Here is an 18372-nt window from a genome sequence, read left to right as displayed (position 1 = left end):
AATAAAAAAACTCTAATTGTGTAATATCCAGGCCTATTTTGTTCCATTACCTTCTGACAAAAACACAGAAACCATTAATAAATATGCCCACGAACTTTTCCATCATAAGTTCAAATAATTAACTTAAAATTCATTCTAAATTAAAAAGTAAAACAACAAAATGTGAGAATACAGTAATCAAAGCAAATCTTGAATTAATTATCTCCCTTACCTTCTCTTTGTTTGCTAGATCAAGGTTGTAGATGCCCACAAGTAAACTGTAATCCATAATTTTAAAACTCTCCAACACCTGAAAATGATATTCAAGTGCAATGCTAAGTAAATATGCAAAACATGTGTTAAATTACAAATCATTAGAGCAACTGTTGGTTAATAAAATTGATCAAGCCAAAAAAAGATTAAATGTCTTCAGCACCAGTGGCCATATGAGAAGCCTAAAAAAAGACTGATAGACATCACATTGATATTTGTAGAAAGAACAAAGAAATTAACACATACAGGTTTACTATATATGAAAACCAGATTTAAATTTGTAGAAATGAGAACAAGGATATTGGCATATCCATTTTATACATGTTTACCATTTAACATTATATAAATTCCTGATTTAAAATGAAATTTTTTTTTAAAGAAGAAAAAGGAAATAAGTTGATCTATAATCCAAGATGAATTAAAATGGTGTTTATTAATGGTGTTTATTACCCGACAATCCCTCTGCAGAGTTTTGATCAAAGCATCATACGTGTCCTTCTCTAGCTGCAGGCCCTCTGGGTGGTTCTCCATGAAGTCCAGGTCCTTGAGTGTGGGAGAGTTCTTGGACCGTTCATGTTTGGATGCCTTACGCTTGTACGTGCTGCCCTTCATGTCATATTTCTCATGTAGCTTCACAGTAGAGGGGAGGAGGTTGTTCATCACAGTGAACCGAATGTTTTTGCCACCGCACTAAACAAGCAAAGAACATCCAGTAAATATACAGTCTGTGTGATTTTTTTAAAATAATTGGTCTTGTGATATATGAAGGTGCAACATGAATACTATTAATGGAAATTAAAATCTATCTAAACAGCATGCATCTATATAATATGAATACAAAAGATGCTAAATATTTTAAAATTAGGATGAAAAATAATTTCCTTAATTTAAGGGGGAATTACATATTATTAAATTTACTACAATACTTAGTAAATAAAAACTGTTAGAAAAAAAGTTGTTATTTGAAAATGTATTAGTAGGCAAGAAGTAAGCAGTATCCAGCTTCTATACACTTATTTCTAGTTCAAGAATTACAATTTATAAAAATTGTTTTTAATATTTGATTAGCTTTACATTATGTTTTTTTTTTAAGGTAAGATCATTTGCATTACAAAATAAGCATCAAAACTTGTACTTAAGGCAGATTTTACTGTTACTAGGCTAAGTGAGCCATATTACAGCAATAAAGTAACCAACTAAAGAATCCTAGCTTGAATACTAAAACTATAGTCAAATACATTACAATTATCATTGTCCTTAACTATCCATTAAATGTATAAGAAGCATTACATAGAAACTTCTTAAATGCACAAAAGCAAGGCAGTGCTGATGAGCTGGCTAAAAGGTAACGTAGCAATAAAACAAATTGAAATGAATGTGATGAACACTATAAAAGACAAAGTGAAATGATGGTGTACAGGGATGGACCAAGCAGCAGCCACCAGCCTATTGTGTGATTCTTGTGCCAGTTTAAGTACAACATGGAAGCAGCCAGATCATTCTCTGTGATAATGGACACTGTGAGGTGTGTGGGGGAGGGGTGGGGGGGTCAGGTCTTGTGTCCATCCCTGGCAATATGATGACTCACTCTCACTCCTGTCAACCTACTTGTTTTTTATCGTCTTTGGTCGCATGCTTTCTGGCGGTACCCTTAAGCCACTCCTCATTCTCGTGGAGAGAAAAAGGTCTCTGCTGTTACTAGGTCAAGACCTCTACTATATATGCCTAACACTAACACAAATATCTCTCTTTGCTTACAGAAAATTCAACTAGGCTGCTGAGTTAGGCTACTATAGAGTTTATTGTATGCTTAACATTTTGAAGAATCTACTTTTAAATAAACCAATACAAAATTATTGTAACTGAAGACATTTGTCACGCAACATTTATTTCTCTGAATAAACAAAACTCCTACAACTGCAGATTACATGGCCAGGTTAAAACAAACTTTTTAATTGTACAGTAACTAAAGTACACCAACATGATTTTGACTCATTATCTATTTTTTTTACAATGAGTAGTCAATATAAAGCTGATTGTTTATGTAGGTGAAAAGCTAAAAACAACAACCTATCAATAGGTAACATGTGGCAACATTAAAAATATGTGCTCACATCCACAGCTGTTGTTCAAAACAAGAGCTAAAAACAAACTGTCAAGTATTTAAGGACTCTAAAGCTGAACAGTTTTTGACAGGATTGACTTACATCCTCATTAAACTATAATATATTACAAGACAGAAAAAAAAGTGTGATTCTAAAAATCATTTATCTTTCAGCATATCTGATCAAGTAACAGTAGAGACCATCTGGTTAATCGTCTGCGGTTAATTAGTCCTGAGGTTAATTAGGTGACCAGATTGAGAGATGTAATCATGAGCCAACATGTATGCAAACTTGCAAAGTGAACATTCAATAAAAGCATTCCAACTTCAACAAGTAACAAAGAAAAAAAAACATTATTTTTAGACTTCTCTATCTATTGTTAAGTATGATGTTAGTTGGTGTTAAAGATCAGGGTCCCTTAGACTTGGTGAATTAATATCAATGGTCCCATTTACATAAAACAATTGGGGTCATTTTTTAAACTGCTGTCTTTGCACAAAGTACAGCAAGCCTAAAGGAGGCATCCAACTCAAAGTTTAAGAACCCCTGATAAGGACCCATGAAGAAAACAATACACAGTTAACCATATTGTTATAAGAGTTGCATGTGACAATGTTTTCTAAATGTCACATATGACATTATATAAAAGTATTACTTTAATCTAGACTAAATGTGTTATAAATCTAAAAAATTAGTCCTCTAGGTCTAAAATTCAAATTGACAGGGCAACAATTTTTACCCTGATTTATTGATTTGTACTATCATTAACATAAATATTCAATTCCTGAAATAATTCTTCCTTTCTGATTGTTATTTAGATCACCTTTAGGAGTAGTCTAAAATAGAATGGCAATTAACCCTGGTGTTCAACTAAGAAAGGTTACAAGGTAGAAAGCAAAGCTGAAAGGTGGGATAGGGGCAAAGTAAAATCAAAACATCCTGTACTTAGATTATTACTACGTTCTTATGAATAGTATTTATCTTACCATAAAGATGTTAATTACTTAAGATTTTAAAAATGTATTAATAAATTAACTAGTTTGTTAGATTCTCTTTAAAAATGTAGAATGTAAACACTTATTTGCTAAAGATTTTTTAAGTATCTTTTATTTTCATTTTTAAATATTGTAACTTTGAAATAATTAAATTTAACATTAAGCAAACAGGAAACAACTTGTCTTAGAACAACACTGCAAACAATAAGTGAGAGAGGTAGAGGCAGAAAGTGAGTTACCTGGTAGCAATAGAGCCCGTAGAACTTGGGTAACAGAGTCCTCTTGTTCTGGCTGATATTCTGTGGAAACAAGAGCTTCAGTGATGACAGTGTCCATGACAGGGTTAGAAAACATAATTGCCAGATGCCAGGTGACCATCACCATGGGTATGTCATTCACATTATTGGTTGTAATAAGGTAAAGCCAAAACAAGTGGAAGTAAGAGGTCGAGGATATCTTATTCTGGAATTTTATTTCTAATTATTTATTTAATATTATTTCATACATTTAGAGCTTTTCAAACAACAATACTCAAGGTTTATTTTTAAATTTTAATTTAAAATAATATAATTAAAAAATGTCACTATCATATTCCAAAGCAGAACCAGTAAAACTAACATAGTATATAGACAATGTGTTTAATAAATTCTTCATTGGTTTCCAATGGACATAAATAATGCTTTGTCTAAGAACTCAATTCAGACAGGAGGTAAAAAAAAAACCAAGTGAAAACAGTAAGAAAATGTTCTTGGTTAAAAACAAATCATTTGTACCATCTATAGCAAATAAAGTCAACAAATGTTTAAACAAGTCGAAGGAAGAAAATTGTACACTTTTTCTTGTGGTCAATGGGAAAACATCTTGAATTAATTTCACACCATCATAACAAGGAGGTAGTAAACAGCCTCCTATAATGTAACTTTCAATACAACCTAGGAAACTTGCCAACTTACCAAAAAATAGCCAGGCAAAAGCTTCTGTAAAAACTCTGCCTCCTTATGCTGCACTGTTTTAATGATGAACTCGTCGTCCTGGGTAAGGTAGAAGATGCTTCCACTGGCGCCAGGGTTGGAGAGTTCCTTCAGTGGCTCGTCACACAAGGATAACTATTGTGGAGACAAACATTTCTTGTAAGATGGATGCAAAGTCTGGGTTGGGCCATTGAAATAAACATACTTTAGGGGACAAGCATCTATATATATAATTCTCTTCTTGGAGACCCTAGAAAACACCAAGCTGTAAGCGCGCTCCATACCACCCCACCCCTACATGGTCTGGTGAGCTGTGGTTCACGCTAAATGTTTACAATTGTAGACGGCTATTAGGGGCAGATAATTTAGTTTGAAACTATTTTAAACTTAGGGGAGGTAACTAAGAGGAGGCTGCTTTCACAGGGGGGAGGGTGGTTTGGGGAAAGGAGGGGGGGGGTATCGTCCTTAACGAGCTACTGATAGTGTTTTAAAGTAAATATATTCAGTGGCAGCATTGGTACTGTCGAATTCACAAATTATGAATTACTGAAAAGTAGAAAATAAAACAACTAAATAGCGTATGATACGCAGCGGGTCGGCTCGTTACAGATATTTCAAAGATGGGGGTTTAAAACCTTCATGGTTGGACATTAAAAACCATTGTTTTTGATTAAGACAAGAGGTTTTTAGTGAAGTACCTTGTTTTGAATTTGAGCAACACATTTTTGTTAAACTTGCTTCAAATGCTATATTTGTTTCGTTTAAGTTGAAGTGTTTTTTACTTAAAGCAACCTAATTTTTAATTTACTTTTTTTTTTAAATTTTAGATACTTCTAAAATCAAACAATAGTACTGTGATTTCACAACTACATTCAACTTGATTAGTTTCCTTATCGGACTCTAACAGTAAAACCAGTCTAAACAAAAAACGATGCTTAATGCTGCTAACTAAATTGCTAAACAGCTGCTGTATGTTAATCACTGTTCCTACTTATTCGCAGCAACATCTGTTGCTTATCATTAATGCATCCAACTGCATGGTTACTATTCTGTGTACTTTATGCCTCTGTGTTCTCTTTACGCTGGGTTATTTATAACAATAAAATGAGTCATACTTTTAAAATATGTACCTGATCTTACAGTTTGGCACACAAACACACCTAAAGAGTTTTAATATCTCTTGTCTAAACACCCGCCACAACCACCCAGGGAATTAATATTCCAACCATTTTCCTGAAACATTTATTTTTACCTGGATATTTGAGCCTTTTTTTTAAGATGAGTCCAAATTTTCTTTTGTTTTTCTTTTGTATATGTAATATTTAAAACCGCTGATTAACACTTTATGTCAAAATGTCCATTAAAATACCAACAGTCTGTAAACTGCGAACTTGCTCAAACATCTTTAATATGTAGTAGTCTTATATTAGCCTCATTGCAGCTACCAGCTGAATTAATTACCTCCTAGAACAGGCCTTAGCCTTAGAATTATATTCTATAACTAACAGACAGTACAACAAATTGACTTAAGGATAAGACTGAACAAGGGAAGCTACTGTACCATAAAATCATCTGGTTGAATTCCAAACAAGTCACGAAAATATCTGAAGGCAACTGGGGCGTAGGTCTTGAACCTAAAGTCACTGTAATGGTGAGCTGGGGTCAAGTTGCTTCCATCACTGTAACACAGAAAATAAGAAACCTATAAGTCAGCTTTACAAGCAGGTTCATAAGTTAAGCAATATAACCAATGTAATCTTGTACCTAAAATATTAAGTCTAATGAAATAGTTCTTTCAGTCATTGGTATGTATTATTTAATATGATTTTATGGTCAACAGTATGCACAGCCACATCAATCTTACAGACGTAAACATTTAGTTATCATTAAATAAAGTCACCCATTACAAAATGCTTGCCGTGCAATTTATTTTATGTGTAAGCAAACAAGAAAGTATCAAATACCCTGGAAAAAACACGACCTCCACCACACCAAAATCTTGCATCAGCACATCTCTCTCAGGTTTGGATGACAGTCCACCAACACTTTGACCAATGCCCAGCTGAATTGCTGCCATCAATTCCGAAGTTGGTTTCTACAAACATTACAAACAGACCCAATTATTTGAAGAAAATTTGTTTTTAATTATATAAAATTACACTATATCTTTTTTCCATCTGCTCATCAAGATACTTCGTAGAATTGTTTATTATATATAGCAGAGGACACAAAGAAAATTACTTCAATTTTACAAATATTAATGTTTAAATTAATAATACTCCTACAAAACAAAAACTTACCTGACTTCCATTAGATGAACATTGTCCCACTTCAGATACTCATAACATAAACTCATCATACCAGCCATACCAGCAATACAACACACAGCCATACCAGCAATACAACACAAACTTAAAAGCTTGTCCACTAGCTCACATAGTTGTAGGTGCAGTTACTGGACACAACATTCCAAGCACAAACAGACAAACTTACCGTCCGCTTGAGCCATTCCTGCAGCCATGCGTCCTTGCACTCTAAATCTGGACCGCCAGCATTGCACTCTTGATCATAGTAGCGCCATATCTCATGGACATGGTACCAGACAAAGTTATCCACACTGAACCCAAATTTCTCCATTTCTCCCTGCACGCTTACATAAGTGTCACATTTTCTCTTGCCTTAGCACTGGGTATCATTAATCATTGTTTATATAGCACTATTAATCATATTCACTGGAAAACTTCCAATAGAAAGACTGGTAACAGTAGAAATATTTAATGCAACCTTTTCTAAAGTACCATTGCTACCAAAGTTACACTCTCTAGTCAACCATAAAACCAACTTTAGATCCAACTAAAGCATGACAGTCTAGCTTATGAATGTAATTTTGTTTTTTTATTTATTATCTTAAACACTATTAAAATGACTGGGCTATCTCACTATTATAAAACCTAAAAAAAAAATGTAATAATCGCTGTTAATGCACAATGTATGTAATGTAAAATGTATGAACAACTCCAATACAAAACCATCCATATGAATATGCCACAGAATGCCACCATAACGTTAAGAAAAAAATCAGAGACATGATGAAAAATTGACCAAATGCCTTTTTTTAACATATACAGCATTGAGCAACACACGTCAAAAACAGTAAAATCAATGTATCACCTCCCCAACTGTGTGTTTAAATCAAATAATAATCCTATCAGGGGAGTAATGATAGCACTCCACTGTCAAGAGATCTGAGAGAGGAAAAAGCTGACAGACACAAAAGCTTCAGTTATTGATTGTCTACCAGACAGCATTCATAGATATTATCTGGCTTTCATACATGACTTACATGCAATTAAATACAGACAAGAGGTTCAGGGGGAGTTCTAGAAGGGAATCTGATATCAATAATAAGTGGATTCAAGAAGTGGGACTAGCTCAGCATGACAAATTTCAAGACTTTTATTTAGTGTATAGCTATACCTTATCCTAACCCTCCCCTAAACCTATTCCTGAAACTAACAACAATACTAGCAGGAAAACATTCCTAACCCTCCCCTAAACCTATTCCTGAAACTAACAACAATACTAGCAGGAAAAAAAAAAACTTCAATACTTCTATTGTCAGCATTTTCCTAAAACAAAAAATTGCAACTTTTATGTGCTGCACTTAAATTTACTTTATTATCCTGTTAAGCTATACACTATTTATACACATATAAACCTAACCAAAGGCTTATCAAATACTAAACCCAAATCTAAACATATTCTAACCCTTAATTTGATTAACTGCAAATTATCAGTCTTGACAGTAAAGCACAAAAACTGCTATGAAGTGAATGTAGGGACTAAAGCAGCACTGACACATCATTAGTACAGCTTACAGGTACTTAGCTGAGCTGTAACACCCCCTTCTGGAAGTGTAGGTGAGCAGTTGACAGGCAATCAGCAGATCAGCAGTCAAGTGACCTTGACATTGAGAGGATAATGTGTGGAGAATCAGATTGGGTGTGGTTTGCCAATATAAAAAAAATAGGCTAGGTATGAGTAATAACAAAGTAGGCGTCACACTCAGCTTCATGACAAAATGAAGAGCAAGACTGCTTAATAATATCCTGTTACTTTCCTAATGGTGGTCACTATATACTTGACTAGGATAGGTTTGATAATAATTGTATTTCTTATAAAAAAAATACATTGTGGAGTAGTTTTAGCCAAGATAACATTGTTTTGCAAGCCACATTATGTTGGCCTAATGGAAAACAGCAATAGCAATTTGTCTGGGCCCAAATTTTACACTGGTTGACATAAAAAAAAAGAAAACAAGCCAATTATGTTGTTACATAAATATTTTAAGTGAGCCAATTATACTTGTTTTTGAGCTAATCATTTACATGATTTGGTGCATGTGGTGGGGGTGGCATCTTATAAATGGATAGAAGGGAGGCTTAGGGTGCTGCCCCTTAGTTTTTAACCATGGTTAGTCTTTAGTTTGTTAGTGGTGTCATTATAGAATGTCATGTGTTGGGGTTAACCATAAACATCAAGCTTCTTAAAACGATTTAGTAAAACAGTCAAACCCCGTAAAAAATTACGTTACACCCCAGCCTACCACATCCCTTAATTAAGTCTTTAAAAAAAAAAAAAAAAAAAAAAAGGGGGGGGGGGGTTTATTCAATGTACATAGCTTTAAAATGCGAAATAATCGCAATTCTCCAGAATGGAAATTGCGTTAAAAAGGACTGTTTCACTATTTAAAATATCCCCCCCCCCGTAGCACTTTAAGTGTGGCGTGGTTTATAAAAAGCCCCAAGCTACCCATACAGGCCATCAGATCTCCCGAGTAGAAAGTTGTCCGGGACAATGTCCAACAATACACTGACGCATCACATGTCTCCCAGCGTCAAATGGACGGCAAGCTTTTCAAAGCTCAAGAAATTACTGTTGCTAAAAATAGCCTAGGAGCAGTCAGGAGCGAGACTAACTGCTGCCATCAATAAGTGCAAGTTTAGCATCAACATCTGCACAGCTTGTCTGCATAGACAAAAATATATATAAACCAACCAATAATTATGGCGCAATCGCCAGCAATCACCACGTAGTCTACATGTACACCGGCACACGGTGCTTGTGAACTAACTAGCAGTCAACTAAATATTGCTTAGCTTCCGGTTTAATACAGTGAAGTTAATGATGATGACGCAAATGGATGATGACGGTGGAAATTTTTAACAGACCAAGTGTGGAACAGATTGATGGTCACCAGGAACTAACAAACACGGCACAATTCGATGGTCATTTGACATAAACAAGCACATTTTTTTTAAAGTTTACCGACAAAATCAAGATAATGGAATGGGGAAGGGAGGTTAGAATATTTTTAACAAGAGGCCGACCAAGGAGGACCTGCAGACGTGACATGGACAAAGACACCAAGAAGATAGATTGGATACACATGAGGACAGTTGGAGAGACTAGTCCAGGACAGAGATGCCTGGGAAGCTCTTGTCGACGGCCTATGTCTCAGGTGGGGCGACAGGCCAGCATAGCCTAACCTAATCAATTGTATCTAGATCGATCTTGTTTTGTTTTGGTATAGATCTATATTAGTCAAGCTGGCTGGTACAGTCCCACGTGTGACCATGTGCCGTGTATATTTATGCTTGATTTTAACCACCCGTCCCTAGACGAAACACACCCGGGCATAAACTAGTCCGATAGGGCGGACTACCACATGACAAACGCATTTCTCATAGCTAACTAGTCCTGTGCTCAACAAAAAAAAAAAAAAAAAAAAAAACACAAGAAACCAACTCGATGCATGATCCTAGCCCAACTAATTACACCATTATCTTGGTACTAGATGTGCACTTAAGTGACACAATTTACATATTAAGCTAGTCGAAAGGAAGACCGCCGAAATGGTGTACTCTACTTTTAATGTAAACGGGCCAAGCAAACACCATTATGCATAACCTGCGATCTCTCTCACTCGCTCATATAGATATATCACGTGATCAATTGTATTGACCTAACGACACTGCGTCATAAGTTAACGCGAATGAGGTCACCGAATTAACACGTGACACCTGTGTCGCGTGTCACTGATTGACGAACACAGCTGGTAAATCACCTGCCAACACACACGTGTCGATTTAACAAATACAACTATTGCGTAAAAACTGACAACGCTGGTAAAGAATGAACTTAAAATTTTAAAAAAAATATATTCCTGAAGTGGTACTTGAACTTTAACCCTAACGACACCTAGCCAATCAGTGACTGCCATAAATTAATCTAAAAATAACTAACCGCAAGAATGCATTCATATTTTAGAACTCTGACAGCTACGTCTACTCCATTACTAATGACTTCTAGATTACTAAACAAACATTCCTATACTAACATGACCAGCCAACAAATGTCCATCAGTGTTTAGACATGGCTGGACCAAAGCTGTAAGAGCCGTGTGACGTAACAGGCACACAGCGTCATTTGACCTAGAACGCCCCTATTCATTAACGGTCTTTTCCGAAAAAGAGGTCACCAGAACAGGCGGGGTCGTATAGCCGTATAATCACATTATCTGCGGGTTATTACGTAGGCCTCAAGATTTTAACAGGTAAAAAAATAGTGCTAAGCTTTTAAACGGAACAACATAAACCGTGCCCAACATTCGATTAATCTAGTCTGTCACCGCCGTGAAGATAACTTGTGTGTTTATACTAGAGGTATTCGTTTTCGTATTAGGCTATGCGGCTACGTATTTTATTCGCATGGCTTATATTGACAGTTAGGTCAACTCTAACACTCTAAGTATCCATTTTGGCAAGGAAATTAAAGCTATTGTCACCAAATAACACAAGTTTTAACATTTTACTTGATTCTAAGGCGATGATAAACATACGTATCCAGGGACATGACAATAATATAAAAACATAAAATGCTATTTCCTAGAATTTTCTATTATAGCTTCATAGGTAGGTCTATTTATGTATTGATAAGAGTGATATCGATTCCAGTTATCAAAGTTTTCTTTTCTCAACTTTGGACTTAAACTTTTTTAATTTCTAAACTTAATTAAAACACAACGCCCTGTATACATCGCCCACCTCCTTGATTTATAAAACAATACACCTAGTTACAGCCAGTTGTAAAATGAAGTCGTGTAGTCAGCTAGCCCGGATCTGTGGCTCTAGAAGCCATTTTTATCGATAGGACGGGAATGTTGATTTTTTTTTCCCCAGGCTGGAGGCAACTCTCCATCGTGTGATCTCCAGCACTGAGAGAGTGTTGTAGAATAAACCTGGGTAATGAACCGTGGCCACAGCTCACAGCCAGCAAATAGACCAGTGCTCACCCGCCAGATCACAACATGCACAACATCTCTGGAATCTACTCCACGTTTTAAAACATACAAATAACGGAAATGAAGCTATAATATCAAACAGAACGTTTTTTTCTTTTTTGCTTTCTAGAAAGCAAAATGAACGTCTAGCAACAGCAAGAGCTAAACTAGGTCAAACCAGATCAATGATGGTGTAGCACACCCATCTTTGGCAGTGGAACCGTGGAATGTCGTATCGAACAATGGGGAACACATCTCAACTCAGTCTCTAATAGGGGCAGTGAAACACTGCTAGGTGTGGGGGGGGGGGGAAGAAATAGGCTGTTTGTAACCACGTTATAATACTTGAGTACTTTATTAACCAAATGTTGGAACCTTAATGTCCCAAACCAAAATGTTATTTAGAATACTAAAAAATGGAGGCCTAAAATAGCCTACCACTACACTAAAAGCAAGGAACACAGCAATATATCAGATTTAATTATTTTTTTTTTTTTTTTTGCTCGGCCTACATAATATTAAAAACAGCAAATTTGGAATCTCAAGGACAATTAAGTATTCGATTTTAAACTAGTGTAAATCATGTGTCTACGCCATCCGCTCAATTGGTTCCTGTCCGTATGATTACGAGATTTTCATTACACCCAACTATGGTTCACCCCTAACCACGCAATAGTGTCAACTTTACATTGATCAGAGTTGGTTTCGTGAACATGGGGTTTTAAAGAGAAAAGGGGATAGGATGTATTAGATGCAGCTTTTAAACTACAGGGATGTGACCAGACCAGGAAAAAAAATTAGGAAATTTTCTTCGGATAATAACTCAATATGTTTTATCTACTTTTTATCGCAGTTAAGCAGCTTCAAACCGCAGCTTCATACTGTTACTGTACTAATTAATTGTTTAATGAAGTTAATATTTTAAATACAAGAAGTTTATATTACTCTAAAATAACATTGAAAGTCTTGTCTAATTGCAATTTAATGTTTACTTTATAAACAACTTTAATTAAAAAAAATTACAATGTAACAAAAGTAGCAATTAAGTTTTATTTTACCATTAAGCTAATTTAAACTGCACTAATCTAGTGTAGATGTACTCCTGTTTTCAATTTTAAATAGGGGGCCTAATGCCTTATATTCTTTTAAAGATTGGATTGGTAAAAATATTTGTCTTCAACTGTAAAGAGCCTAGATTAAGATTAGTTATAATATGAACGTTTTAGATTCATGTGATGGAAAAATGAAATGGATCATGTTAGCTAAAATTATAAAGGGTCTGATGTGTGAACCAAAGTTAATCATTTTGATAGCCAAGCCACATCGATATTTGTTTTTTTGGAATAGGCCTAGCTGTAAACTGTTAGGGGTCATCCACGTTTTTTTAACGATATTTACCTCCCCTCTCTCCTACAAAAGCCAGACCCCATATAATGACGTCACACCTCAGCCAGCAAATGCCCCCCCCCCCCCCTCGAATTGAATTTTTTCCTAAAATATTGACTGAGGTCGACCAACATAGGGTATTTTATTCAATTTCTATTACAATGTTTTACAACAGTTTTCTAAAACGCGTAATAGCGGCTAAAATGCAGTTGCTTCTAACATTAATTTTTTTAAATACAAAAATATGACGTTACACTATCTTACGAGTGTGACGTTATTTATGGAAGACCCCTTATTAAAAAATTTAAAAAAAAACCAGTCTGTACGTATTTTTTCTTCCACAAACAAGACACGGTCGTAGTCACGTTGAGTTTAGTATTTTTTTTTTAATCTGTAGGCCAACGAAGCATACGTATTGACTGTGACGTCATTTTTTTCCCCCACAAGCAGTACTGAACACGTACTTGGGGTCAAGGTGAGGTCACAAGAGCCACAGTTGCTACGAGGTGGGGCGGGTTAGTCTTGTCCTCATAGTCACCTTTTGCAAGGATTTCAATATTAATTTGAGATTGCGAAATAAAATAGAATCAGAGAGAAACTGTAGATTTAGGCGGGTTAAAATACCGATAGATAAATTAGGCTATATCGATAGCTAGATTACCAGGCTTAAGAGATGTAAGTTGCATTTAAATAACTGAATTGTTTTAGGTTACCTTTTCCCGTGTTTTTAATAATAGTTAACTGAAAATATCAGCGGAAAATTAGGGCTAAAACAAATTGTGCTTTGAAAAAGTCCGCCGAAATTCCGAATCTTAATCTACATTTAATCTTGATCTAGCACCGTCAGACCTAGCGCAATCGACCAATCGAAAATAAATGCGCATATTCGAGTGTCCGTTTGACCTAAGAACAGTAGTTGTCGATTTAAATACGAATAAGTGGAACGAGCATGTCGGCCCTTTCCGTAGAAGACATTTCCGTTTTTTTTCCTAATTTTTAAAACTTCGTAAAAAATCGACAAAAATTGAAAGTCGGCGGAAAAATTCGGCAAAAATTAAATCAGCGGAGGAAAATCGCATCTGAAACGGAAAAATCGGATTTCCGCTAAAATTCGGAAAAGTCACATCCCTGTAAACTAGCTTTAAGTCCGTAAGAAAAGAAAAACCCTGGAACCCAGCTATCCCCAGCCAGGGCCCTGAGTGCATGTCTGGGCGGCTCAATTAAAAACCTGGCCCGGCTAATTGGCCCTGTGGGTGAGATCAGGAGAGACAGTTAAGTCAACAGACGGCCATTTAGCGCTGACAACGCGCCGCCCTGTGCCAGGTTATTCCCCAACGGTTCATTCAATCAACGACACAACATCCCTCCCCAACCGCAACAGCCTCTCGTGGGTTCGCGGTCACAAACAGATCAACAATTATAGCTCGCGGTCCTTTCCGTTGCCGGGCTTCACGGTTAATTAGGCAGGGAGTCGAACAAAGGCCGGTGAAAACAAAGGGATACTTATTTCCACGCAGGCAATCAGACCCGGGTGATAAACCAGCACAGCGTGGAGAAGGTCGTCACCGTGACCTCACAACAAACACACGGTGTATGGCGTGTTGTTGTACCGCCAATTATGTCCTTATCATCTCAACGTTAATTACTGTTAGGTCAGCTAGACGAGCCGACTAGTTATGTTGACCGCCCATTACGTACTTAACATGTTATACTGCTATAACAGCCGTGTTGATAGATCGAGGTCAATTAGCACATTAATTGTTATAATCATTATTTGGGTTATGCAGTTTATCGCGCTCTGTCGCCTATCTCTATGTGTTAATCTTAATCATTTAATGTGGTAAACCTCTAGATTGTGCTAATCACGGGCTATGATAATCTCTGGATTATGTAGGCCTACCTAGTCGTGCAATTGCATTTTCTTCACTAAACAGCTATAATTAATACAAGCTCCCACAGTGCTTCAAAATGCTTTGCCTTGGCTTCAAAATGTTTTAAAGCTGCTTAAAGACCCCACGACGAACTGATCTAGAGTAACTTTACATTTTGTAAGTTTTAGAGCATGTGCGCTGATCTTGCCCCCCCCCCCCTCCCTCCTCCAAACATACAACCCTAATAACCGCACAGCTAAAGCAGACTTTAAGTATGCTATGGACGACTGGTGTGTGACAATATATTCAGACCATCAGTCGACACAGCTGTTGGTGCTAGATACTGGACGATGACGTTTGACGACGGAGGGGTTTTTTTTTTACTATGCTGATTACGTCAACATGACGTAAGGGAATGTCTTATGTTTTGGACTAATGAACTGGATAAATAAGTAAATGCTTTATGGTTGAAAAAAATCAATTAAAAACTCGTTAACAAACCAGCAGGAGACTAAATAAATTTAAATTTATGACCCTCCATTATAAACAATAAAAGTGTTTTAAACACCGTAGATACTATGAAAACAACTATGCTGTTTACTATTGCGAAATTCATAAACAATTTATGATGGGCGGACTTGTGACGAAGTGCTATAAATAGCTACAGAGGGACGCGTTCAAAATTAAACCACCGTCACTTACACAACTCCCAAATAAACCACAATAAAACCGTAGCAACACTCCAAACATTCCAGAGAGGACTGTAGTCCACCCCCACCCCTACTCCTTGGCTACCATTAGTTAAATCACCGACCGCAGCACTAATCCATGTTGGCATGGCCGGTCATGGCGCCATCTTAGAATAAGCCAGTAATTAGGTTGACGGTTGTTCTGGGAGACAAGTCAGGATTATATATCAAGTCAGACATTCAAACGATTCGTTCTCTTGAGAGCAGTTATTAAGTCTAATGGGGGAAAATGTGTCACAGTTGAAGAAAAACCGAGAGATTATACGTATTGTATACTTTTACCCCCACCCCCCCTCCCTCATAACCACCACAACTTAAGCGTTGAAGAAAAAAAAAAATACTTGATGAACAATTCAGACTAATTCGATCCTCGTATCCACTAATCTTCTAAAACCTACATCCTACATAAAACCAGAGTTTCTTCCAGGCATCTCTTCGGGGGACCCCCGAAATATTTTTTACCGCCCCCCCCCCCCCCCCCCGAACGAAATGAAATTTATATAATTTATATAGAAAATATATATATATATATAGAAAAAAAATATATATATATATAGAAATTTATATAATTTATATAGAAAATATATACTTCTAACAGTGTCCGCCCCCCCGAAAAAAGTCTAACGCCCCCCCCCCCCCCGGAGAAAAGTCTGGAAGAAACACTGCATAAAACCGTAAACCCTAGCTAACGCATGATTAGGTTTGGAGTTTAGGTTAGTACTATATAGATACTAAGCTATATCGTAGAGTCTGGTACAATTCTAGTGAACGCCTTGTTCCTCGGGCAGCTTTTAGTGCTTGGCGTCAGTATGATGACCTCATGTATTATTGTTTGAACTTATCTGATAAGTGGAGCACCAAGCCCAAAGAACAGATGCATATAGCCACCAGTGTACAAATACAAGTTTTCATTTGCTAATCACAATCTAACAATGTATAAACCAAGCAAATGATATCTTTTTCTGAAAAAAAAAATAGATATAGACCTAGACAGTTGAAATAATGTTCATCAATGATAGACACCAAAAAAAAAAAAGCAGAAATCAATTTCAATGGAAGCTACAGAATGTATGTATAGTATCCCCCCCCCCCCCCCCTTATACACACACACACAACCCGAACAATAGAGAATAAAAAAAACATGAACTTAGCGTTAATGACTGCAGCGGGCAGGCAGAAGGGAGGAGCAAAAAAAAAAAGATAATTCTTGGACGTCACGCACATATTGACAACATGTCTCGGGCTGGAATAAATCTTTCTAAACACACAACTTGACATACGACATCGTCGCCAGCATCAGCGCCACAGACATGAAACCTAAAGCCTCGTCCTTCGTGCACTCGTGACATTTGTACAGCATTATACGTCGTCTACTACATAAGCTCATAACGAGGCCTCCAAGCAAAAATCCAACCTAACCTTGGCAATCAAAGTCGTTATATCTGACCTTGACTAAGCACGCCCGGGTCACAAACTGAAATATAGAACGTCAACAAACTGTTCCCCACAATAAATTCAACAAGACCCGTATTGAGCTTGTAAGTCTTTGGACCCCAGCCAAAATCGCCCCACTAAAGCAACTTTCAAACACCTGTAAACCACATCACACTTATAATCAGAATGAAACCGCTAACGGATGACGTCATAAGCGCGAGACGACGAACGGATACGGGGTAATTAACTTTCTTTAACTTCCGTTTCCACATCAGTGGTTGGCGGAAGACTTATCTGCACTGGTATACACACACACACACGCAAACGTTGACCTATTTCTTGATCAAGCCGTTTGGCATATCAATCAGTTATTGGCGACGTTGGTGTAGTGGAGACGGTCGTCAAAATAGCACAACAAAAATAAATAATCCCACATGCATTGCGGTACTACAGCATTCTACTTTCACAGAGATCAATGACGTTCATACTCCTCGTCTATAGCACTCAATAAATCATCCTAGTCATAGGGCACTGGCTTGCGCTCTTAATGTGTGTATAGGTTTTTATCGATTAGCGATACCCACCGTATTCGTTGAACTGGTATCGCTAATAGTAATAGGTAAACTATTTGATTTTGGGCTACACAGTTAGTTAACAGAGCTTAGTTTTAGACCAAAAAAGTAGGGTTAAAGTATTTTAATGACTAGTTTCCTTTCGGACCTGACGAAGTTAAGTTCATCTGTTTCTGTGAGCTCAGCACTAAGCCCAGTCGCCTTTACTTTCCCTAATGTAAGTCAGGTTCTCATCAGACCCGGGTGAACTCAGGTTTGTTCTACGGATTTGAACCCGGATTCAGACTCGAGACTTTCGGGACAGTCATACGCTCTACAATTCGACCACATAATGTGTACCATAATTAAAAGAGACGCGTTTAAACAGTTGCCAGAAGTTTGTGAGAAACACTATAACAGTGTTCCAATGTTTGAAAGTAAGGTTTGGGAGAAAGACCTAGAGCACGAAAACAGCCGATCAGTCTCCCCTCCCCTACCCTCTCCTTACACCATCTACACGGTCAATAGCTGTCACAACAGGTACTCACTTCGAACGGTTTTATCGATTGGACATTTTGGTAGCCCTCGACATCTGCGCGGATCATCTTTCAACATCAGGGTTATTTAGGAATAATTGTATCCCTAAGGCAAGAAATCGCCACACGCTAGACGGCGGTATATTATGCATGTAGGTATTCACTGGGTATTGGACTGGC

The 18372-nt window shown here is 36.9% G+C and overlaps 1 protein-coding gene across 16 annotated transcripts in view; it reads right to left on the bottom strand.

Annotated features, from left to right (window-relative positions):
- The window catches only part of LOC131954783 (phosphatidylinositol 4-phosphate 5-kinase type-1 alpha), a 57882-nt gene that overhangs the window by 18836 nt on the left and 20674 nt on the right, over positions 1-18372 (bottom strand). For 13 of the 16 annotated variants that reach the window (XM_059318544.1, XM_059318549.1, XM_059318547.1 and 10 more), the window contains 7 exons: positions 6288-6418; positions 5885-6002; positions 4306-4458; positions 3592-3651; positions 1861-1920; positions 703-942; positions 212-289 (listed from right to left, as the gene is read on the bottom strand). In XM_059318544.1, the coding sequence (XP_059174527.1) occupies positions 212-289; positions 703-942; positions 1861-1920; positions 3592-3651; positions 4306-4458; positions 5885-6002; positions 6288-6418 (840 nt within the window). Of the gene's footprint in view, positions 1-211; positions 290-702; positions 943-1860; positions 1921-3591; positions 3652-4305; positions 4459-5884; positions 6003-6287; positions 6419-6816; positions 7079-17437; positions 17485-18372 lie in introns of those variants that run through there. The other 3 variants (XM_059318556.1, XM_059318560.1, XM_059318557.1) reach the window with 2 other exon arrangements.

Source organism: Physella acuta, unplaced genomic scaffold (genome assembly GCF_028476545.2).
Source record: "Physella acuta isolate Inbredline_101_S28 unplaced genomic scaffold, ASM2847654v3 ptg001029l, whole genome shotgun sequence".
NCBI classification, from domain to species: domain Eukaryota; kingdom Metazoa; phylum Mollusca; class Gastropoda; family Physidae; genus Physella; species Physella acuta.
The sequence above is the reverse complement of the archived record's forward strand: the minus strand, read 5'-3'. Positions and strand labels throughout refer to the sequence as shown.